At 39.9% G+C, this 26,351-nt stretch overlaps 1 protein-coding gene across 1 annotated transcript in view; it reads right to left on the reverse strand.

The window, feature by feature from the left end:
• The window catches only part of plpp4 (phospholipid phosphatase 4), a 45,743-nt gene that overhangs the window by 16,658 nt on the left and 2,734 nt on the right, over positions 1-26,351 (reverse strand). Inside the window, exon 2 of the mRNA XM_085369488.1 lies at positions 2,209-2,317. Within this exon, the coding sequence (XP_085225614.1) occupies positions 2,209-2,317 (109 nt within the window). The remainder of the gene's footprint in view (positions 1-2,208; positions 2,318-26,351) is intronic.

Here is a 26,351-nt window from a genome sequence, read left to right on the forward strand (position 1 = left end):
AATGTTTATATTTCTTTACATTTACATGTACTTTTGAGATTTGCCCATCTCCTTAGGGCTCATGCAGGATAGCAACTAATTCATAAAACAATTAATATCACTGCCTAGTATTTGGAGCAAATTTCATTTCACTTCATAGAGAGATTATTACTGTAGATAATGTTTTAGAATACTTTATACTCATATTAACTTCTTCAAGGCTTCATCTGGAAATCATGCATAATCAACTACCGGTATTTGCATAAACAGTGCAAAAATGGAAACAGTTGCAATTTTTGTATTTTACTGATTTGTAAAGCTTTTTTTCCACTTCATGGGCAGCTTTTAATTATTAGATAAATTCTCCACACCTTCAGAGCTGTTGTTAGAACAGTGACACTGAATAACTTGAGTTGTGCATAGTTTCCTAGACGACTGTAGGGTGGTGGGAGTGTGGGGTAATTTACAGTCGTGTCATGAGTGAAGATCTTTGCACACTGAAGTTGTGATAATCTATAAATTAAACACAAACCAAAAGAGTGATGATGAGTTTTAAATAATCTTGTTCGTGAATGGTGTTTGGCTGGACATTCAGCTCAGCTGTTGAACTGTAATCGCTTGCTTATGTGAATGTGAGTGTTTTTTCTGCTCGACTGGCGCGTTCTATGACTAATGCATTTTCAAGTGCTTATCACAAATTACCCATCAAATGTTTCACTGATGAGCAATTTAAAGCTCGGCTTTTATTTATTTTCCATTTGAGAAAATCTGCTTCTGCTTTAGCCATTTTATGTTAAGCACTAACTTTTCTGTCACAAAAGCTTCTAAACATCAAGAAGAGCTGCCAAGATAAGCTCAAGTGGATCAGTTGTTGATGTTTAATGGGCTGTATTCAGGCACTTGGGGTAAAGGTGTTGGGTTTTGCATTGCGTAAGCTGACAGTTGTCTCGAATTGACAGACAGTTAGAACTTACCACCTACTACGCAGCTGTTTCTGCACATAATAATTTGATTGTTGACTGATGTGTGTCAAGCAGCACAGGATGGAGTGGAGCACCAGTCACTCAAACGCTGACATTTCAACAGGTACGCTACATGAGCAATAGGCATCCAAAGGTTTGCCTGCTGAGATGGTTTGATTAAACAGTCAGAACCTTCTAAAAGGTCTTCTAACAAGGAATAATGTAGATAAGCTTGTCCTGCTGTGAACGATTACATACACATGTAACCGATCTGAGAATGTTATGCTAAAATAAGTAATTTCTTGATTGCAATATTAAGAAATATCAAAGAGATAATTGTAAATATCTGTAGCTTAAATACCATTTCTGCCACAGGACAGTGTAACAGCATGCAAAGCCTGTTATAACATAGTAGTGGTCCTGCTCTCTTGCCACGAGATATCTGACTGTTAAAGCTCTAAAAGATAGTTTGATCAATCTTTGGAAACCATTTACTGTATGATGTTGCATGGTAGAATGCAATCACTGTTAAAACTCAGTTTTGGGGACTGAGTCGTGAAATATCACCTTTAAAAAGCAGGTCTGCTTGACATCTCATTTCCTGAGAGTGCAGATTGTTCAGGTTTTAAGGTTCAACAGATCTTGTTTTATATTTCATTTCACTGCAACTTCAAATTCAAACACTTTGAGGGACACATAATTCACATTTATACACTCATACATAAATTTATGCATTTATTTATTTTATATAAAGGGCTTAAAGCTATTTTGTGTTGTCCTATTTTACTATAATCACTCTTTCAAGTGGTATCATTAGAGGTAGAAAACAATGACTCACTCAGGGATTTGAGCATTGTTGGTTAAGTGTACTGAAGCCAGTGATTGTTGCTGTTAACTGAGGTCAAAATTGGCAGACCCTCCAATCGATGCTGGATAAAAACGTCAGGTTATCTGTTCAGTGCTTCCAGCAAGAGGCAGAGAAAAATTACTTTCCATCCATGCTGCATCGGCTAGAAATTCATCTTAACAGAGGACCACCTACGGCTGTCCAAAACAGATATTTACATTGCTGCGCTAAGCACCACAGTTCTTTAAAGCTGTTTTCGTATTTGTTACCAGGATTCAGGCCTCAGCTCATCAGTAAAAATACAACCATGTGCAGAAATGATGCAGAAATTGTTAAACATGGAAACAACGCAAAAATTACCAAGTGCTTAGTGCCAAGTCTGACATAAGAGGAATGCATAGTTAAACAGGCAGTACTTACGAACATGACCCTCTTGGGAATGTGGTCTGACTCAACTAGAGGATTCTTGTAGAGCCAAAGCTCCTCTGGTTGAATCACTCTCTCAAAGGGCTCCAGAAACTCTGTAAATCTGTGGCAGGGAATAAATGCACATTGATCAGTAACTAACACTTTATGCACAAGTAATAAAAAAGTACAATTTGAGAGATTGCATGACTTTTTAATATGTGCAAAGTACTTCCAGAAAAAGAAGACCCTGTCGTTCTTCTGCAAAAGTAACCACAACTGAGTCCATGTGAGCAGGACGTCTTTACCCAAGATCAACTACTTTGTGGTCCCACGGCAAAGAGTGTAACGGGCACGCTGGTCCACCGTGTCCATTTCATGCTTTGCCTCTCCAACACACACTTGTTGAGTGGGAGCAAATTAGCATGCCCCTACTTCCTCCAGTCTTCTTGGGCCACCCAGTGATCTGTCAGGCGCGACCTTGTTCTCTGTCATTTCAACAAGGTCTTTTTGTCAATGCACTGCAACACGCTTCAAGCTCCTCAGTTCTGCAAGTGAGCTCCAAGAGACCTCAATTAAAAGTGTTTTTTAAACAAGGACTTCAATAAATCCATCCATTCAATTAATGACTTTAAATCGGCAAAAGCAGCAGATGTTTTAATTAAGCTGAATAGATTTTAACCCTCCACCCCCTCAACAAAAAGTTTAATATGATTAAACTTGTAGCAGTTCTTGGATTTAACAGGCCAACCTCCAGATGAACTGATGCAGCATAGGAAGAAATACCAAGTGAATAATGTTCTCCTCCACAATGTGGGCCCTTCAGCAAAGCATTTATCTACTCCAATAGACATGCTCATTGTCCAGCGGCAGAAATTGGAGAATATTGTGGATCTCGTTCAGCTCTTCGGCGAGAATTTAACTGTGGAAAGTTAAAAAGGCCATTGGGCTCATGTGTCTTCGGTAAACATTGGCTACATAAGAAGGATAAACAACAAATTTTCTTATCATCACAGGGAAAACAATTACAGAATTTTAATCTCTCAAGGACACATGCAGCACGTTACACACTGGGCCAAGTCTATTTGCTGGTCGGCTCATAATAATGTCTCCTGATGTTTTTGCAAAGGAGCAGCCTAATCAGTACTTGCTCATTTTACACCTTGCTGGGCCCGTGCGCATGATTCACTTCAGCGGCATTACATTCACGGTATGTGGTTCACAATATATTATGCTGTGCTAATGACACGCAATATGCTTCATAAATTACTCAATTTTCCCAGCTTGTATTCTCTTTAACTCTGTTGTTCAGGTATCGGTGACTGGAAATATAATTTTACTCCCCGGGGATTAAAAGCAGAGCAGTATAGACACACAGTCAAGTGAAGAACCCCCCCCCCAACTCACCTTAGATACAGACACAAATATACGAACTGAACCTCCATTAGGAGCGCACGCGGCGCTCTTGGATCATTAAATACTGCAATGATCTACCTGTCGCTCTGTAAAGCTTATCTTGCATCCAGTCATTACATTCTTAATGAGTTTTAGGCACACGCTCCCTGAAGATAGCGACACATATTTTCTTTCATGGGTCATGTTAGAATGCAAAGCATGCACAGACTTGCTCTGGTGTGTAATCACTTCTTTATATGGGTCCATTAAAGTTTGCTGTTCCACATATAATAATAATAATAATATTAACCTTATACTAACTTTGCATGCTCCTGCCAAATGCATTCATTAGGTTTGTATGGATGTGAAGACTAAGAGTGGTTTGAGATTTGTAACATATCTTAATATGAACAATTTAGAGTCATGTTTTATTTTATGATTTTAAATTACATATGTGTTATGAATTTAAAGAAAGCAGACGCATATGTATGTATGTTTTTAAGGGATGAAAATAAGCTGGAACAAGCTCAGTACTGTAGTTGCATCTCTCTCTCTGCAGGTTTTGTAACTCTCATTTTCATTGTGTAACTTCAAAGATCCCATAATGAGATTTTAAGCATTATTATACCAGCAAGTAATAATTTGTTATATGATGTAATGTACTGGAGTAATGGTGTTCTTAGCAGAGAATGAAGTCACATTTCCTCTGTGTGAGATAGTGCAAGCTTCTCTTTCCAGTGTTTTGTTAGCCAGTCTAATTACTCTTGCACATAAATGTGTGCGAGTCTCCTTCTTCGAATTAGTCACAGACAGGCAGATAGAACTTAAGAAAAACGTAGGCATCAACTTTTAGCTGGACTGCTTAATACTACCTGTCTTGGATGGGCAAAAAAAACAAAAAACCTAAAGATTGTTTTTAGTTAATGCAAAGAGAAACAGGGTATTTTAAACCAGGACAAAAAATGGTTAATGCATTAAGGCTCATAAAAAATCTTCTTTTGTTTCAGTTAGTTTTTGTTATTATTGCTCCAACCCTGCTAGTCACATGACACACTTTTTGGGAAAGATCTCAGGAAGAAGCCCAGAATACTTGCTTTCTGTTTAGCTGCTTTGGTTTGCTGTAACAGGTAACAGACATTGGTGTACACTCTGTCTGCAAATATTGGCTAACTGCTTACTGTGCTAACCCATGAACACATAAAATGCAAACTGTAAACAAAAATTGTTTACCTTCAAAGTAAAACCTTTTGAAACATGTTGGTTGCAACACTAAGACACATATTTTACTTTGAAGGTGAGCAATCTCCTGTTCCAGTTTATGATACACTTTGCAGAGAAGCTGTTGTCTTCCATGCAAACTACACGTCACCGCTAGTGACCAAATCAATGACAAGGAGTTTTTTGGTGCTCCACCCACTTTGCAACCAACTTCACCTGGTGATTTTGGTTCCATACCACTCTCCAACCAGCTGGGGAATAAAAAATGTGTTCCTTGCAACCAGAGGTGGCCGAGGACTGAGGCCTAAAGGAATCTCAATATTGAACCTGTTGATGGTGCTAGAGTGCTCAGACATGAAACTTGGTCTGATTTCCATTCTTATGTTTTCCACTATCACTAATCAGTGTGTCAAATTGCAGAACTTTTAACCATATGCTTTAGGACTATCATAGACAGAAGAAGACAGATGATGAAGAATAGAAGAAGGCGATGGTGAATAAAAACAATATGGATGCTTGTGAAGTTTTGCCACTCGGTCCCCAGTAATAACTTGACTGAGTTGCATCCGTATTCTGAAACAACGGACAATGGCCGACTCAGTTTTATTATGGCATTGTATTTTCATTGCATTTTTTCCTCTCTCTTCAGTGGAAATGATTGCTTTCATAAGCTCGAAATCAAATGCCTTTTGGACATGTAATATTCCTCTTTCTTTTGGAGAATTTGTATCAAATCTCTTCTAACAAATCAATGCTGCCCACACCGGATTTCCTTTGGCCTGAAATTCAGATTGAATTTTTTGCCTCATCTTTTTCTTTGTTTCCCCAAGTGATAAAATTTATTTAAATGTGAAATTCCAATGTAGTTTATGTGCACTTTAAGGCTCTAGGCTCCAAAAGTCAAACACAGAATTCATTCTTCTTTCTGAGGATAGAAGTACCTGGAAATTAATTTCACCTTTATTGTAATTTACAGACTGCAGCGAACACATTTACAAGGTGGTGATGGAAGGTCTTTTCTGTGTTTGATAAAGGAAGGGCCATGCTGATCGCATCAAGAGACAATGCGGAGAAAAAAAAAGTCCTCAGTATGTCATCCAGGAAAATATCTGCAGGCAAACTGATTCATAAAGTTGTGAAAGAACTGTGGAGAGGGGTGGTGGGCTGCGTCAAAGATAGAATTGGCACATTCAGATGGTCAAAATGTCTGAAAGGTCTGAATTATGGCCTTTTTATTTATTTATTTCTTGTTAAATGCTCATCTTTATTCTGCTCACTGCAAGAAGATCAAACAGGCACTGCAAATGACCACAGGACCTGAAGCTAGGAGGAGACACAGAGAAAAAAGCAGCAGAGGAGCAGTGACAAAAAAGGCCACCACATCAGGAAATGCACCACAAAAAGTTTTCTATAAAAGCAGACTCATCAAGGCTCCGCTGAGCCCACCGACATAATCTCTGGCAAGAATAGACAGCTAAGTGCCCATAAAGAGGAGGCACAGCAAATGCCCTGAACTCAGCACCGCCTGCTGGCTGCCTGGGGAGTACTTCATTTTGTTTTATCAGCTTCTGTTTACCCTCTGTAGGAGCAGTATTGAGCAAAGTGATAAACGTCTCTACAGGGGCCAAAGCATAATAGATTAAGCCAACAACAGACCTCAAGGTGAATATGTAAAGGTAACTATTGTTGGCAACAAACCTTTAAGAAAGATTTAATGGAGGCGGTTAGTCTGATTTTTCTGCAAATTGTGCAATTGTATAGGGCCATTTAGGCTGAGTGGAGACAAGGTATGCTACTAATGTCTACATTATTTTTTCTTTTTGCGATGAAATTTGCCTCGTGCCCATTCTTCATCGTTAAAGCTCTGCATTTGGGCCAATTTATCACCACCGGCTCCTATCCATCTCTCCTTGATGCATATCCCAAATCTGATGAGCGCAGCCACAGCTAAAGAAATGAAGCAAAATTATTTCCCAACATCTGCTCTTCCTCTATCGTGCTGAAACAATTGGGAGATTTAGCATACAACAGCAGAAAGAACAATATGAGCGTCTTATTCGAAAGCGCTTGATTTACAATGCACTGTGGGCAGAATCGTGGCCTCGGGAATACATTCTTCTGCTGCGCCACTGTGACAGAAAGTGATTTAGAGAAAAAAAAAGTAATGGAATTGTTCCTTAATTAGTTATGCAGTGAAGCAATAAGGCACACAGAAGAGCCAAATGGCTTAGTTGGATAAACTTCAGGCAAGTTTCCATTGTCATTTCTAAAAGAAGAGACACAGTGTGAAATGTAAATAAAATCACAGTGATTTGCAAATTAATTTAACCCAACATTTAATTGAGAATAATATAAAGACAGCAAAACAAATTTTGAAAATTTTAACTTTTTAACAAAAACGTCTGTTTCAACATTCGATATGTGTCCTTGGATCCTTTAATGTAAGACAGGGTTTAAATATTCTGTAAGTTATTACATTTTTCTAATTAATTTTATACAAAGCTCCAGCTTTTCTGGAAGTTGAGTTGCAAGTTTACAGCTTTTTGGTAATTGGAAGACTTTATTAAATTCTTTGGTTCGGTTCAACTCAGGCATAGAAGTGTATCTAATGACTTCTTAAAGTGGGTCAAAAACACTTTCCCCCCCTGTTAGAAATAGAGTGAATGAGTAAGCTGAGAGCTGAATGAGATGAATGGTATGCAGATCTGTGAAATGTGCTTTGGCGATGTTTTAACCTACAAAAGTAGAATTTGTAATGATTGATGGCTGAGAGTCACAGTGGGTGAGCCTGGATTTATCACAAATCCACAACTTACACACACTCAACACTGCTGAAAGGGAAAACACGAGTACGGGTTTTTGCTTAAGTTACAAATTTTTATTCCACATAGGAGAGAAAAAAAATCCTGTCTCTGCTATTCCAGCAAAATCAAATCTAACTCCTCTGGCACAGCTGGATTCAAATAAGACAACCGGGTATCTGTAATTTCATATAGCGCTGCTGATGATGGAATTGGATTAGCGCTGGTTCACAGTGGAGAAAGAGCGAAGCTGAACGACAAACTGAGGATACATTCTTGATTTAATTATGCAAATTTTATTTCATTTATTACCAGGGCCTGCACAGCAATCCTGTCTTGATACTTAACACGTGCTTGTATGTGTACGTTTGTGTGTGTGTGTGTGTGTGTGTGTGTGTGTGTGTGTGTGTGTGTGTGTGTGTGTGTGTGTGTGTGTGTGTGTGACTGTTGCTCACTGACCGAAGGCTGGAAGATAATTGCACTCTTTCAAAAGAGAAGTTTAAATCAGGCTAGCAGCGATCTACCTGGCAAAATTCTGTTGGATATAATGATATTTGAGGCTGCATATTTATTTTTTTAGGCTGCAAAGAGACCAGACAGCAGGGAAACAAGTGGAAACAGAAGGCATTAAGCTTGGAGGCGAGGCTGTGTGGGGTTTAAAGGCTGGAGTTTGGAGACAGAATTGAAGCTTGGGAAAGTCTTGAGCTGAGGCAACGTTGTGCCTCTGAGCGAAAAAGTTCTTTAACCTTTTCCAGCAAAACAGTCACAGCTTGAGTTTGGATTGGATACACATGACTAAATCATACAACAAAGGTCGTACACCTGCTATGGGGAAAATCACCCTTAATAATATTAATATAGCCATCAGAAGTTCCTATAGAGCCAACTCCATGACTGGCATTAACACTGTCACCTGAATTTCCAAGACATACTAAAAAATTCCAAGTGGCTTCTTTATTTTGCAAGTCTGAATTTGGTGTGGACAATAAGTGTCACATGCCCTCTCTTTCTGTGTCTGTGCTACTGGTTACAGTCAGGGCTTTGGCCAGACGTGTCGAGAATGCATAGCATCAGTCCTGTCACAGGCAGGGAAGAGAGGAGGGGAGCAAAATAGATGCTGAGTGACACTGAGCTAGCGCTGCCTTCCCTGGAGGAATCCCGTCTGAAGTTGGCTAAAGAAACAGAAAATCCTTCACTTGTCACACAAAACCCTGGTGGGGGATACAGTGGAAAACTAGGTCCTTTTTTTTTTAATTACCCATTGAAGCTGGCTAAATCAAGAGGGTGCATTGAAAAGCTGAGGGCTGGCTTAGTAACACTGAAGGTGTCTGTTCACGATAAAAGCCCCACAGACACTTTTGGAAAGGTCAGAGCCTCACATCTGAGGCAGGTATTAGGAAATGCAGCCATATGAAGCTGGCAGGACATCACCAAAGGGACACGAAGGAAGCATGGTGGGGTGGGGGCACATGGTGAGATAAGAGTACCAACCCACAATAGGAAGGAGAAGAGCGAGGCTGCCATGTACTGGTGGGACTCATCTCTGGGAACGACGAGACGGCCTACCAGAGTGAGGTGGATGGACTAGCAAAGTGGTGTGAGGCAAATCACCTCTCCATGAACATCAGTAAAACAAAGGAGATGGTGATTGACTTCAGAAAACAGAGAGGTGAGAAAACTCACACCCCAATTCAGATCTATGGAACCCCTGTGGAGAGAGTCTCCAATTTCAAATACCTCGGTGTCCACATCAACGAGGACCTCACTTGGAGTACACACACGGACTTCCTCATTAGTAAAGGCAGACAGCGCCTCTATCACCTGAGGCGTCTAAAGAGGTTTAAGATCTCCAAGAATATACAGAGGAGAATTTACACTGGTGTCATTGAGAGCATCCTGTGCAACAACATCATGGTGTGGTACGGGAACTGCACAGTACAGCAACAGAAAGCCCTGCAGAGGGTTGTGCGCACAGCTGAACGCACTATGGGAACATCTCTACCAGCACTGCAGGACATCTATGCTGAAAGGTGCAGATCCAGGGCCATCAGGATCATTAGGGATTCTAGCCATCCCGCCCACAAACTGTTCAGGCCACTGAGGTCAGGGAAGCGCCTCTGTAGCCTGAAAACAAGAACAGAAAGGTTCAGGAGGAGTTTTTACCCACAAACTGTGAGACTCCTCAACCAAAACACAAACCGGACAACATGATGGACAATCTCACACACAGTACATAATTTGCACTTTACCTTTCTTCTCTGAACCTTATCCGTACCTTATTATATACATCTGTACTATGTAAATATGTATATTTTTATAGTTTTCTCATTCAAATCATTATAGTGCAATATCTTGCACGTCATGGATATATATTTATAAGCACAAACATATGGACTTTTACATTGTTTTTTTATATATTTTTTTTTACTTTTAACTTTTGTTTCTTTTCCTTTTTTTTTTCTTAGCTTATGAAAAATCCTTTTTAGCATGTTTGCACAGTCGGGGGGAGTACTTTTTTAGCCAGAAAAAACATTTCACTGTATGTTGTACCAGCTATAACTACATGTGACAAATAAATAAAGAATTGAATTGAATTGAATTGAATTGAATTGAATTGAAGATTTGCCAGAAAGCTTTGCACAGGCTCAACAGGTCCAAAGCTTATATTCACTGAGCATGCTGAGTAAATGCATCAACTTTAACACCCCACTGGTGTTAACTCATCATATTAGTTGAGCTCTCTCTCTCTCCATTGTGCAGAGAAAATTGCCACACTCAGTGCTCCCACATAAAACAGTAGCAACAAGGAGCTGTTCTACAATAAAATGCTGTCGCCTGAATTTCTGACGCACGCAGCTTGTCAACGGCTTTTAATTCCACACATTTCAATGATGGCTTCACTATAACACAGGAATGAAGCAACAGGCATCAGCCTATAAAATTTTTAAAAAAAGTTTAACACATTGGGATATATAATAATAATAATAATAATAATAATAATAATAATAACTCCTTTAAACCTAACTACACATCTGTAATCCAATTGATTTAATCCATACAATATGTAATGCAGGTGTAACTACTACGACTGTTAGACAAACAACAGAAATATCCATGTACTACTACTACGATATGTAACAGGCTATTGTTCTTCAAGGAAATGATAAAATTCCCAAAAGCTCTGCTATGTAAGCAGGGGCCTGTCCAATATATTTTTAAAATTGGATTCTAAATTTCAACGGAAGTCAGTGAAAGGATGCAAGGATAGATATAATATGTGACCGCCAGCTAGATTTTGTTAGCAGCCTTGCCGCTGTGCTACGCACCAATTGGTGACAAGCTTTGGAGGACTGAGAGATGCACGGGAAGAGTGAATTGTAATGATCAAAGTGGGAGAAAATCAAAGTGTGTACTAAAAGATGGTTGAATGACAGTAAAGGTTTGATTTTCGCAGTATTTGAAAGATCAAGGAGACAAGACTGGGTGACCTTATCCTGTGTCAACATTGAAGCTACCAGCTGTTTGCTCATCATCTCAGATCATTCAAGTCATTTAAAGGGGAACTCTCGAAGCTTTTAGAAAGCAATTATTTAACAAAGAACACTAGTGGACTAGTTGACCAATCTTTGCTATTGTCACTAGTCGGTACCAAACACACTAGATGTTTAAACTAACCATTTTACTTTTTAATTGATGCCCAGTGCAGTTAAATTGTTGTGTTCTAAATGCTATGCATCCACCGGCCACCAGATGGCGCATCAATGTTGAGAAATACCATAAATCTGTAAATTTACACCTTTTCTGTTTGTTAACACTGTAACTGTTAGTTCTTTAAAAGGCGAAAGGATGAGCTCACGCTCTGTTAGTGATAGGGTGAGGTGTTCAATCTACCAGGAGGGGCTCGAAGTAGGGCTGTATTTATATCGTACAACGGCAGGTTAAGCAGCATGAATCATTATTGAAGAATGCAATTAATTGTTTCAAATGCCTTTATTTAGAGAGTTTTTGACATTTTCCAGTAAACAGTTCTCCAGTTTAAGTTGATAGCAGCATCTTTCTAAATTTTAGACTAGTTGGTTAGTTTATTTTTTTCCCCTTTGTTTAGTCTTTGAAGAAATTAGTCACCCAGGAATATCCCTACTAACAGCCACAATGCTTAACAGGCAAAGCATCAAGAAGCAAAAAGGTGTGTGACCATCAATGTTATACAGTCTTTTTGTTCATACCAATATCTTTAATGATGAGTTAAAGATATTCTCCCTTTAAACAGGCTCTGGTTCCAGGCTCTGTTAAATACAAAAGATTTGATTTGTGGAAATGGAGGTGGTATACACAGCAGTGCATAATGATTAACATGCACTACTATGAATAAAAACGTCGGCCACACCTTTGAGTTCAGGTGTTTTCACTTCCACTGTCACAGGCAGAATCAAACTGCCTTTACAGACGTGTGTCAAAAAATGGGTCGTTCTAAAGAGCTCACTGAATTTGATTGGGGTGCTGTGATAGCCGGAGCCCCACTGTTGCAACACATCAGTAATTTCACTTTCTGAAATTACTTCCTTCCAAGATATTCTACATTATTATTAGTGTGGTATTATTGCAAAGATTAAGAGTTTAGGAGCGACAGCAACTCAGTCAAAAAATTGGCAGACCACATAAAATTATAGAGTGAAAAGTACAGCACTCAAAACATCCTCTGGCATCGACATCAGCACAAAAACCGTGCACCAGGAGCTTCATGGTAGAGTTTTCCACGGCTGAGAAGCTCCTTTAAGTGTAACATGTAAAGTGTAACTATATACATATGTGGCTGAGTAAGTATTTTTCAATAAACAGTGGGGTACTGCTGGCCTTAACGTAGTAACCATAAGTTTTATTCTTTAAACTTCAAAGAATATGTTTAGAAATAACATATTTCCACTATGTTGACAAAATGTTCTTCTTTTTAAGCCACTTGCTTCTGGTGATTCTTCAAAATCGCTGCTCTAGAAAGAAGTGTAATTCTAGCCAACATTACTTAATGCTTATCTTTGATGTTTCAGAAAGACTGACATGAAAATAACCTTTTAAACTTAATGTGGGACAGAAGGACAGCAGGAAGAGTGAAAAATGAGTACATGAGAGGGACAGCTCAGGTCGAGCGTTTTAGAGATAAAGATAGGGTGGCAAAGCTGAGATGGTTTGGACATGTGCAGAGGAGGGATAGTGGGAATATTGTGGAAAAAATGATATGAATATAGAGCTGCAACTGTGGAGAAAAAGAGGAAGAGCACAGAGGAAATTCGTGGATGTAGTGAAGAAGGACCTGTAAAGGGTTGGTGTGACAAAAGAGGACGGGGTTAGATGGAGGCAGATGATCCACTGTGGCAACCACTAAAGGGAACAACCCAAAGAAGAAGAAAAAGACCGATGGCTGCCAGGGAGTCTTTGTAACTTTGTTACATTAATGAAAAAAACCCTAGCCCTTAATTTGGCCCTAAAAAGAAAAAGAATATAATCTAATAAAATTCATATCTAATGTACATCTAATAGATTTTTATCCAAGCAACTCTCACTACAGTTCTATATAATTATCCTGTGACCTTTGGTTAAACCACAGCCACTGATGGGTGAATGTACATAGGAATTACGTGAGTGTATTTATCAGCCAACCTTGAAATGTTTTAATATAAAAGGTTTCACTGCATTCTTCTTTGAATCTATACAGACACATCATGAATTTAGCAGGCTGAATAGCTGCCATTGGCAATCACCTCAGAAGTTAATAAGTTTTGTGCTTAGTTCAGACAATTTGTTAGGTGTGTGTGTGTGTGTGTGTGTGTGTGTGTGTGTGTGTGTGTGTGTGTGTGTGTGTGTGTGTGTGTGTGTGTGTGTGTGTGCAGAGCTTATTAAGTTAAGCATAAAGGTAACCATGCTTGGAGCATTAGAGAAAAAGACAAGGGAAAAGGGAGGGAGGTGGAAAGAATTCGACAGAAATCGCTCACACAGATTGGACACAGATGTGGGATTGGAACACACAGCTGACATTTATCCCTGTTGTCATGCTTATTGGTTATTGTAGTAAATGTTAAAGTTGACAGCAACATGAAGGAGAGTGCAGCTTTTTTGCTCATTCAAAGGAAGAGTGAGTGTACAAAACCCTTGCAAATACCACTCAGTGTGAAAGCATCGGGAGATGAGGTCCACTGCTTGTACAAACATGGATACACACACACAGAGGGATGCCGCATTTTTATGGATCTGAAGGATAATAATGATACATCTCCTATCTGTGAAGTCTATATATTCAGTGTTATCACACTGTAATACTTTTACTTTGCTTTCTCAGATTTGTTTAATAGTATTTCGTGGGTATTTTTGTTGTTGTTTTCTGTTGTGAATCTTATCTTCAATGTGATTTTCTTTCCACTTCAGAAAAATGACTTTGTTTTTCATTTTCTTGAAGATTGTTATTGTGGAGACCCTGAATAATATATCATGTGCAGATCTGAAAAGTGAAACCAATGAAGAAAAATGCTTTCGTTCTAGTGGCGAGCAGGATTGTGACTCCACTTGTTGCAAAAAGAAGTCTGACAATATAAAAATCTATGGATTATTTATTTGTTAATTTAATAAACATTTGTCCCAGGACTTAGTGAATACAACATGATTTTGTAATTATGGTCCCGATTAGTGTCAAGAAGGATGACATGCTTGGGAGGGGCAAATTCAAGTTCCTGTTGTATGAGTTTGAGGAGCCCAGCTGTAGTCAGACCATCCATCTGTCATCATGTCCACTTTCAAAACAACGAGATGCTAAGCTTGAGGCTTCAAATCAGGAGCTGTTGAAATAGCTCCTTCCATCTTTTATTTAGAATCAATGGCCACGTACAAGAAAATGGAGTCACTTCATTTTTTTTTAATTTCCAAACAATAGCTGTGGGTTCCTACTCGCATTCAGGAGTTAATCATTAATCCTAGTGAAAGGTTTTCTTTCCTCTAGTCAATGAAACTCTGATAAGGAGAAGCTAGGGCGAACACAGTGTTATTGACCGAAATGCCTTTTATACTGGCCATTGACGATGCTATTTTTAAACAAAAATGTGAAAGTAAGGGTTGGATTTCCTTGCTTACAACAATTGAGTGGAAATCAATATGAATCCTATCCAACCATCCAGGATTGAAACAAAGCCCATGACACACCTTGAGCAATATAATCAAGAGAAGTGGGAACAAGACACAGCTGAAACTGTAACTGAATGGAGAATCACATTACAAAGAGGAGGCAAGAAAAAAGTTAACACAAGGAATCAAATATTAATAACCCACAAGAACACAAAAACCTAAAAACATACATTCTAGTGCTGTCAGCGTTAATGCGTTAAAACGGGCTAATCCGCATTAACGCGCTAACGCAGATCAATCCATGTAAGGGTAAGGGGTTACACACGTTAACGCTGTCATAATGTTTAACACGATTAAATATTTTAACACAATCAACCCATCTGGAGCACAGAATGGACAAACTTTGGACAAACTGCCCGAAATGCGTTGACAGAGACATTTCAGGGATTTTGAGTCAGTCTGCGCTCCAGATGGGTTAAATGTTCATCACATCAGTCGCGATGACGCGTTAACACCGACTAACCCCTTACACGGATTGATCTGCGTTAACACGCTAATGTGTATTAGCACGTTTTAGCACGTTAATGCATTAACCCTGACAGCACTAATAAATTCTAAATAAAATTACTAAATTACTTACCTGAATTACCAGAAATACTAAACAAAAGGAAGCTAAACCCCAAAATATAAACACTTCAAATGGCAAAAAAAACCCAAACCCACAGGACATTTCATATTGTGCATTAATAAGGATATTAAAGACAGCGAAGCAAACAGGGAGTGAGAGAGATGCTGATCAAGCATGACTGCACACACACACCAAGTCTGGAGAAGCACTCTACACTCTAATCAGCCAAAATAATTGGAGCCACTGGTGGGCTTACTCTGGCCTTTAACTGCTGTCTTTTGTTTGGATGTCATTTCAGATGTACTTTCATTCTAAATAATTATATTAAATTATTTTGATCTTAGGTTGCATTGATGTGTATTACAGATACATGTAGGTGTGTTAGGGTTAAAGAACCCTGGCTTTCTGCATCCTGGTTCACTGGCATTAATCATTAAAACATCTTTGATTACTAGTACCTGTAATTGTAGGTCCTGTTTTGACAAACAGAATATCAGAAGAGTTAAAAAGGCTAAGTTCTTAGGTTTGGCAACAATATTCAGTTCCTACACTTCATGATGGTTGAACTACTGTATGTATATGAAAATGCCACCTTAATTTAGCTACTGAATATACTGGAAACACAGAGGTCAGAACTTCATACACATTCAGTCTCACTAATTAGAGTCAAGGACAATTCAATCAAGCTGTCTTTAACCTCAAAGTCTTGTGACAAGGTCTAATCAGCATAATTAATTGAACTGAAGCACCTTGGTGTGCAGCATTTACACATTAAAAGGTTAAGTTAGACTGAGCTTGAGTCTGTTGACAGCTGGATGATAAACTGCATGTGATTTTTAGCGTAGCTGTCTCGATCCAGTCATTATCGATTAGTCCTATCACCTTTACAACAGAATTATAAACCAGTATCTGTGGGTATCCTGTAATTCTGCGATATAATAATAAGAGGGACTGTCTGAAAACAGAAACTCAACTGGAAAAGTAGCTTTATGTATCTCAAGTGTGCAGAATATTATTGCATAATCCAGTTCATTAGATTGTAATGCTACAGTTTGTGCCACCATTAAACCTTATTATACAAATATTTGTTTTTCTTTTGTGTTCACCACAGTGTTGAAGAATAAAGAAAGAATGAAAAGATTAAAAGAAAAGACTTTGTTTATTTGTATTTCTGATCTAGTGAGCTGGAACGCAGTGTTATTCGTTACTTATTCATTCATTATTACTTGGCTTTCTTTTTCTTTAACACTTAGCAAAAAGGTTCTCGGTTCAAATCCATGATCTGGCCTTTCTGTGTGGAGTTTGCATGTTCTCCCCATGTCTGCGTGGGATCACTCCAGGTACTTACCACAGTCAAAAGAACCTAAATTAGTGTGACAGACTGCTGACCTGTCCAGGGTGTACCCCACCTCCTGTGCTACGGTAGCTGGGCTTCAGCCTGCCCGTGATCCTAAATTGCATACGTGGAAGAAAATGGGTGAATGATAGAGTTTATCATTCTACTTTAAAGTTATGACAGATTTCAAAATATACATGTAAGTTTCTTCCCTTCAACTATGACACGCACACTGTCCACAAATTCACCTTACAGTGGCAAAAAGTGAGCAGTTACTCTGCAGTATTCTCTAAAGGAAATCACAGAATACTCATCAAGGAAAAAGTGGTCTGACAGCAAAAGCTTGGGGCTTGAGGGACACACACACACACACACACAGACGTGATGAAGGCTTCTCCAGAAGGAGAGGAGCATGCTTGTTATATATTTTAAGATTTGGGCCAGGAGACTGCCAAATGTGCTAGTGTGTGTGTTGGCGGGAGGCTCTTTCATCTTCTCAGCCCCTCATCTGTCTTTGTATATAGATAAGAGTATGATGCTGAAAATGACAGTAATACAGAGGAGGCTGAAAAAAAATCACCTAAGAAAGGGGCAATAAAACGATGAAGTGACAGGGGGAGGTATAAGAATAGAAACGTCGTGATGGGAGGAAGTGTAACTCAGTGCAGGGGACCTTCCTCTCCACTCTGACAGAAGCTGTCACTTCCGCACTTCCACACCTCAGAGCGCCACAGCACTGCCCCTCATCACAGCCTACATCTACCGAGCACCAGTCATGGTTCAAATACTTCTAAAATAATGGGGAAACTTTAAAGTTTTAGAGAACATGTTCAGATGAACAGAATGGAAGCACAAAATGAACAAATAATGTGATGCAGTTTATCTTCATAACATCATTACAGCTCCATCATTTGCATCCTCTGAGCTTCAACCTGATTGCTGAGCCGCTTTATTTTACAAAAGGAACAGTTTTAACATTAAGATTTGTTTACGGCTAGAACTGAGATTGACATTCATATTTTACAATGGTGAAATTGCAATACCAGAACACAATACCATGTTGCAGTAAGAGCTTTTCCCTAAGAATAAGAAAATATAAAAGCTCATAATTCTGAACAGTGGTTACATTCCAGTATTTGTTTTGTTTTTCCAGCTGAAAACGCCACATGTAAAGCACAATCCCTGCTGTTACTGTAGTTTTTACAAGATTCTTCTTTGACTTTTAAGACCCCCCCAGTACAATGATGGAAACTGGTTAAGTTTATTATTTTCACTTTGTAATACGAGCAGTGGGAAGGCTGGGAATTAGATTTGGGAGGAAAAGTGCAACTCTGTGTTATATGATAAATTATTAAGGCGCATGACAACAACATTGAACTCAGAGTGGATGTAAAAGTTGGAACTGTTTTCAGATGTCGTAAATTCACGACAAAAAATAACTCAAAAATCTGTAATCTGATTTATTGTTAACTAGAATAAGGGTTTTTCTGCTTCTCCTACAGTAATGTGCAAAAGTCTTGAGCCACCCCTCATTTCTTAATGTTTTCTTTCCAAGAAGCCATATTTGTTTGTAATTCTTTAAAGTGCACTGAAAGAGGAATAGTTCTCCAGGCTTTCTGAAGGTTTTCAAAGGGTTTTCTTTGGACTTTGGCGGGTATTTTGCTCCTTTTAATTCCGTGTACTTGACTATTTTCAGGCAATAGTTTTTTTCTCTTTCTTTATTTTGTTTTGATGGGTTTTTTGTTGGTTTTTTGGCCACTTAACACTGACCTATGCATCCAAGTGAACATGAATGTGTTAGCTGCCTCGTCTAATAAAAGCCACTGTCACATCACATAATTTTTCCAGTTTATTTAGCTGAATCCATGAAACGTGTCAAAGATGAGAGTTTGACATTCATAAAATATTGTTTTTTTTATTCATTTTCAGTCCTTGTACCTGAAGTCCAGGCAATATTTTATTGTTTGTTAATCCTCTTTTAACACTGTTACGAGCATAAAAAAGGCACCTAACTCAAGGGATGAAGCACAAAACAGACAACTTAGCAAAGAACCAATTTTAGCCATTGGTTTAGGCTATAGGGAGAAAATGCTAAAGTATTTCTAATTACAGAAGAACTGGAATGTTAATCAGTTAAAACAGGTCTTATGGAGTGATGAATCCAGTAAAACACTGGAGGCTGTGTCATGGTCATGGTGCCAGTGGATCTTGATGGAATTATGAACACAAGAAGTAGCATCAGATTTTGATCCACCGTGCAGTACCATCTGAAAAGCATCAGATTCAGAACATCTTCATTTTGCGGCACTACAGTGATTCCAAACACACTGCCAATGCAGTAAAGGCAAACCTGGACAGAAAAACACCTGAAAAATACTTGTTATTAATCTCTGTCTCTCTTCCACAGCATGACTTTTATCCTGTCTTCCTTCTCTCTCCCCAACCGGTTGCCACAGATGGCTGCCCCTCCCTGAGCCTGGTTCAGGTTTCTTCCTGTTAAAAGGGAGTTTTTCCTTCCCACTGTCACCAAAGTGTTTGCTCATAGGGGGTCATATGATTGTTGGGTTTTTATTTGTATGTATTATTGTAGGGTCTACCTTACAATATAAAGCGAGCTGAGGCAACTGTTGTTGTGATTTGGCGCATAATAAATAAAATTGAATTGAACTGAATTGAAAAACCATCATGAACACTATCAGTCATGGATTTGGTCTCCCCAGAGCCCGGACCTCAACTTTACTGAAGTAGTGTTGAATCAGCTTGACAGAGAAACAAGGCCACCTAAGAGAGTTCATATGTGGTCAAACTAAATATTCATCTTCAAGCTCATAAGAACTGTACAAACCCAGTTTTTTCCTTTTATACTGTATCTCTGTGTATGTTTGCATGTGTTCTGATTAATTTTCCTACCAGAAAATAAAGACATGAAGGGCAGCTCAAGACTGTTGCATAGTACTGTTTGACTTTTTTTCTTACAGTAAATTTCCTCTAACAGGTAAGTTGACCCACAAGGCAATCTTCACAAAGCGACTTGCAGTACCCCTTTAAGGCAGACTGGTGTAAAGGACACACAGAGAGTAACTGAGCAATCTGCTACCCATGGAGGGATAAAGATACGGGTTTGGAAAAATGACAGCAGGGACAGCAAGACATAATGAGCTGATCAAACGATTGTGGAGAATGAAATGCCAGAGTAGCTTAGAGCGGTGACAGACTGAGCTGTCAGGGATTCCCTGGTCTTGGTGTGAGAGTCAGCTGCCTCTGCTCTCGCTGGATTCATGGATATTTTTGCTGCAGCATCTGCCTCGTTTGCTAATAGAGCTTTCCTTCTGCTAATCTTTTCTCAAATCTTCTCACACCACTCAGATTCCCAATTCACCATGGTCACTAATCACAATCACATCCAAAATGTCTGACGTTGTCTCTTTTGTATTTTCACTCATATAGTTTTTTGGTTTAATTCGAAACTGTTGAATAAACTGCCACTTTATTAAACCTACACATTTAGGGATTAAGTTACTGTGTCGAATATAGCTTATACAATCAAGCACAACATTGGGTGCTCTCCCTGGGCTCTTCAGACAAAGATGTACAAAGGGAACACTACTGAGGTCACACTGTTTCAGTCACCGCTTGCTGACTCGGTCTGTTTGTGTTATCGAGTCAGGAAGTATTTCAGTGCCTTGTTACAGTCAGTAGTCAAACATGCAATCTCAATTCTTTCTTCATCTCAAAGATAATGAGGGTCACAGGTTGGATGACCCGTGACTCAGTGCTTCAAATGTGGTAGCAGGAAAAATTAAGGCGAGGAGAATATATTATAATTATGAAGACGGGTATTATGAAATTTACACAAATGGCAGATGACTGAAGACGGCGATGTGTCAGTGTTGAGAAGTCATGTTTGTCCACAGCCGAACATAATAAATATGTATACAGGCAAATAGTACAACAGCAGCATCCCTCTGGAGTCCTCTTTCTCACCAGTCAACGTTTGCTACCCCAATTCTTGCTTGTCTGTATTTCTAGTTCAGTCATCCAAATTCTGAACACTGTATCTGAGTCTAAATGCTCCACACTGGACTTAGTGGACTGCAGAATTTACTCCCTCTCTTTGCCATTACCCACTGTGTACTGTGCAGGAGTGATCTTGTTTTCTTAGAAATTTTGCCCGTGGGGAAAAAGCGTTTGGACTAAACCATATAGACAGATGAATAAAACGAAGAGCTGAAGGCTGCAAAGCTGCAGACTTACTGTGTCTATTTTGGGGGTCGGCTCTTTCTGATTACAAGGATTAAAATTCAGCACTTTATATTATGGCTTTGGCACTCACACCTGTGGCCCTCTGGGTAAAAATCTCTTTACTGACATCTTATATTAAAATAATTACACTATTTCTACCGTTTCTGTGAGTGGAGTTCGGGAGAAAGGCCAAGAATATTTTAGTGTCCACACCACTTTAAAGTTATAATCTTTTATTACATTAATGCTTTCATGATCTCAGACCCCCATTTTGATTATAGCTTTTTTTTTCAGCTCCTTTTCATTTACATTCTATAATCACTCTTGATGTAATGTAATGTTTGTTGGATGCAACGAAAAGACCCGTGCAGAATTTAGATTTTCCAAGCACAGAGGGTATTCTTGCACAAGAAAACTATGCATGCATGTAATTAAAAACAAAGAAAAATTCTCCACACCACTGATAACAGCCTCGCCGTCTATTGTTATTTCTCTTCAAACGAGGACCAGGAGACTGCCAAGTAAGAGTATTAAGCTACTGCTAATGTAAAGAGAATATGCTGCCTCACATTAAAAGCGTTGGACTGGCAAAACATGAGGGATTAATTATGAAAGATTTAAAAACTGCAATGTGTTTTGCACTGAAGTAAGTGCTGACTATGACTGCTTATCAACAATCTTTTTTTTCTTTTTTTTTAGCGGTCCATTAAATTTTTAATGGAACGAGACGGCGCAGGCACAGTTAGAGGAGTGGTTAGATGAAGAGCTGTAGGTGACTGGCTGAATCCTCCTCTACAGGGTCATCATCGGCGCTGTGATTCGCTGTGCACAACGGCTCTTTGTACTATGTGCTGCGTGAGATCAGATCCAGATCAGATCAGACATCTTTATAAAACCAAAGTGAGCTAATTGCACTAAAAACAGAGTCACCTGTATTTCCACTTGTGTTTGATGTTTAAGGAATTATTGTTGTATCATTAAACTGCAGTCATGGTAATCAACCAGGACTAATTATATCAGGATTACAGCTTAGTTTAAACTCTGCATCGCTCTTTTTTTTCTGTCTCTCTTTTTAACCATTAATCCGATAACACGTTCACTTCTACACGTGAAAGATCCCTAGTTTATAACCGGCAGGAGAAATAAACCCAGCCTCAGGGGATCACAGGCCCAGATAAACGGGAGGATAGCGTCAGGAAGGGCATCTGGTGTAAAATGGTGAAAAATCTCTGCCAAATCAAACATGCAGATCCACCCTCGGGAAAATATTGAGCAGCTGAAAGTACCTTTAATCCAACAGACGTGTTGACTAAACAATCTGTTTATTCTCAAAAAGTCCAAGTTTCTTTCAAGACTCTGCTCCTCCCCATCATCTCTGAGACTGGCTAACGCTCTGGGCTGTATCTCGCTACTGCCTAAACTTTCCTCTGAGATGGGGAATGATGTGCAGTCACTGTTTTGAGGGATGAATTGTGTTATTTCAATACACTTGCATCTAACCTCATTTGACAGCAACTACAGTGCTGTGAAAATGCATTTTACCCCCTTCCTGAGTTCTTAGTTTTATGCATATTTGTCACACTTTCATGTTTCAGAGCATCAAACTCATGTTAATATTAGACAAAGATAACCCGAGTAAATACAAAATGCAGTTTTTAAATTATGATTTTATTTATTAAGGGAAACAAGTAATCCAAACCTCTCTGGCCCTGTGTGAAAAAGAAACTGCCTCCTAAACCTATCAGCTGGTTGTGATAACAGGCTATGACTAATTTTCACGTCACTTTGGCCCACTTTCTTTGCAGAGGTGTTTTAGTTCTGTTATATTGGAGGTTTTTTGAACACAAGGGGCCTGTTTAAGGATCTCAGATTTAAATCTGTTTAATAAACCAAGTGTGCTTGAGCTTCAGGGGATGAATTGATGGTCAGATATTCTTCTTCAGGATTTTCTGATAGAGAGCAAATTTTTAGAACTATGGTAAGTCTTCCAGGTCCTGAAGCAGCAAAATTGCCCAGATCATCAGACCATCAAATGCTATATTACAAAAACCTTCCAGAAAGTTCAACTTTTGTCTCGTCAGTACAGAGAGCATTTTCCCAAAAGTCTTGGTGATCATCAAGGACTTTTATTGGCAAATGTAAAACAAGACCTCTGACCTTGACTGAGGCAAGTTAGGCCTGCAGGGGCCTGGGGGTGGGCACAATCACGGAGTCCATATTACCATCAGGGTGTATACCTCACCCCTGGCGTCGTTGCCCACCTCTCAATTTTAAATACACGTAGACATTGAGGGCTATCAGGAGGGACTATGCGCTTACCTGCTGCTTCTTGGCAGGTAGCTCTATGCCCTCCTGGGTTTTAATTGCACCTTAGAACACACATGCATCAACACTACAATGAGCGGGTGGAGGGAGGTTTGGAGTCTTCTCCCACCCCCATTCTCTGCGGCCTGCTGGAGCGGGGGGGCTAGGAGGAGTTGGCCGTCCGACTGCGGTCTGGAGTGTGGGGCCTCCCTGCTGCTACGGAGTCGGGGCGGTCTGCCTCTCCCCACCGCAGGGAAAAGGGTAACACCACCTGGGTCTGGGTGCAGTTCCCCCCTCCAGGGGCAAGGGTACCTAGACCCGGTTTGTAGAGTACGCTTGGGGAGTGTGATCGTGTGTACAGCGTCTCTTTATGTCTGTCTCCACGTTGGTTGAGTGTGGAGTGAGTGCATATGAGAGCATGAGGGTGGGAATGGATGTTTGTATCTGTGTGTGCCTGTATGTCTGTGTCTATATGTCAGGTTGGGTATCAGACACCACCTCTCTGGGGACACCTCAGGCCCTCCAAGGTTTGGAGGCCTATCTCCACCCCTCCACCACTTCCCCTGCCGGTGGCGGACTCCCTCAGGTGTCGGTGCGTTGGTGGTTCTTTGTGTCTGGGGGTGGGCGTCCAGGTACACACCGGCTCACTCCTTGGCGGCCGCTTATCGGGGCCTGGAACCTGGGGCTCGCTCGGGCCACTTCGGAGGTGGGGTGCCCCCGGCCTCTCGGCCTGGGGCTCGGTCACTCAGGCACGGCTGGCTGCCGGCGGAGCTCACGGGCGCGTCACTGCAACTCCCCCTGGCTTCTGCTCCGCGGCTGCTGAGTGAGCCCTCATCTGGGACTCTCCTCAGCTCTTACTGGAACAGTGGCGCGGCTGCCCCTCTGTTGGTCTTCTATGGTCTCTTGTGTTCTGGGGGCCTCTGGATGTCTGGAGTTTTGATCTCCTCCATACCTGCTTCATACCCTGGAGGACGGGGCTGTGGCCCCCCCACACTCCCTAGCAGATCGTTACATGGAGAAACCTTTGGAATACAAGCGCGCTGATCCACACAGGTATGCACACGGGTGTTCACTGCTCGTAGACTTAAATTACACCTTTCTTGGCTACTACTTCGAAGCACATCTGTCCTGCGTACTGCACAACAACATTGAATATTTAGTATTTACTGCTGTTTACACTTAGCTAGATTAATGCGATGGTGTTGTGTTTAGTATGTTGCTTTGGTTTTTTTTGTTTTTTTGCTTGTTTTCTATTCTTCTCTCAACAGGTGATCCAGGAGATTCTTTTTTTTTTCTCCCCCCCTTTCTCACTGTCCCTCTCCCCTTCTGTTTTTCCTTTCCTTCCTCTTTCTTTCTCCCTTTCCTATCCCTCACTCATGTCTGTCCCATCTGTAACATCTGAAAATAAAATATAATAAATAATAAAAACAAAGATCGACCAAATGGACCAATACGGCAATGCCACGAAGATCCATTTGGCAAAGTAAATCCATTGGGTATCCTTGTTGGTCTTCAGACAACAATTCTGATGGCTAAAGAACCAAATGGGACAGGCAAAAAAAAAAAAAAAAAAAAAAAAAAAAAAGGATCTCAGATTTAAATCTGTTTAATAAACCAAGTGTGCTTGAGCTTCAGGGGATGAATTGATGGTCAGATATTCTTCTTCAGGATTTTCTGATAGAGAGCAAATTTTTAGAACTATGGTAAGTCTTCCAGGTCCTGAAGCAGCAAAATTGCCCAGATCATCAGACCATCAAATGCTATATTACAAAAACCTTCCAGAAAGTTCAACTTTTGTCTCGTCAGTACAGAGAGCATTTTCCCAAAAGTCTTGGTGATCATCAAGGACTTTTATTGGCAAATGTAAAACAAGACCTCTGACCTTGACTGAGGCAAGTTAGGCCTGCAGTTCTTTAAATGCTGTTCTGGGTTCTTTTGTGACCTCCTGGATGAGTTGTTGAGTAATTTTGGTAGGCTTGCCACTCCTGGGAAGATTCACTGCTGCTCCAAGTTTTCTGCATGTGTGGATAATGGCTCACACCATGGTTAGAGTCCCAGAGCCTTAAATACTGGCTTCGTGACCCTTTCCAGAGTGACTGTTGTCAAAGTTTTTGTTTCTCATCTCCTCCAGAGTTTCTTAGATCATGGTTGCGTTTTGGTATCTTTTAGCCTACATCAGACAGATTCTGTTTAAGGACTTCTTGATTCAACGTGCCTGGCAGTAATCAGGCCTGTGAGTGACTCAGCTTTCCAAAAATTGTGGTTACGCAGTTATTTCATGATTTAACACGAGGTGGCGGTTACTTTTTCCACATATGAATAGGGGGGTGTAGACAGTTTCTTTCATTTAAGAAATATTTAAAAAGTGCATTTTGTATTTCCCCGGATTATCTTTGTTGAATATTAAAAACCTTTTGCTCTCAAACATGTACGTGTGACAGATGTGCAAAAAATACTAATGAAAAATACTAAAAAAATAAATCAGGAAGGGGGCAAATAGTTTTTCATGACACTGCATATCAAAAAATGATCTAATGGCTGATGCCAGCTTCAGATCACACATTAGTATGCCTCATTACCAATGCATGCAATTAAGAATAATCCTTTTTTATCACCATAATTTTCTTCAATAAATAAGTAATTTCTGCCTGGTTCCAAATTGTTGCTTCTGGCACAAACAGATCTACTCTGTTTTGCTGTGTATGACAGCCTGTAAAATAGCAGCCATCTTCTCTGGGCAATCAAGAGGCTTTTAGATTGCTTTGATACGGGTTCTCACGGTTGTTATGGTGCCTATCTATTTTCTGAGCCTCAGGTCTTAATCTTGAAAATCTCTCAACAATCTAGATCTCCCTAACTGTGTGTCCTCCATCTTATCTTCCTCTTCTGTCTCTTTCTTTTTGTCTCTGTCTTTCTTGCTTTTGTCGCCTGTTCTGCTTGCAAGCAGTGTTCGGGTATTTATGGGACGTGCTTATTCAATTGTCCGACTATGAGCTTCGGGACAAACACACTGACAAAATTCAAGCTTGTATTGCTTGATTGAGGACACGAGCTCTGTCACACAACCACTCAAGGAAGAAATGAGTCCTTGGTATTTGTCTAAGCTCTTGCTTGTTGCGCTCTGGAT

The sequence above is a fragment of the Diplotaxodon limnothrissa genome, linkage group LG13 (assembly GCF_057381915.1).
Source record: "Diplotaxodon limnothrissa isolate DT_005_m linkage group LG13, D_limnothrissa_male_GT1.1, whole genome shotgun sequence".
Taxonomy (NCBI): domain Eukaryota; kingdom Metazoa; phylum Chordata; class Actinopteri; order Cichliformes; family Cichlidae; genus Diplotaxodon; species Diplotaxodon limnothrissa.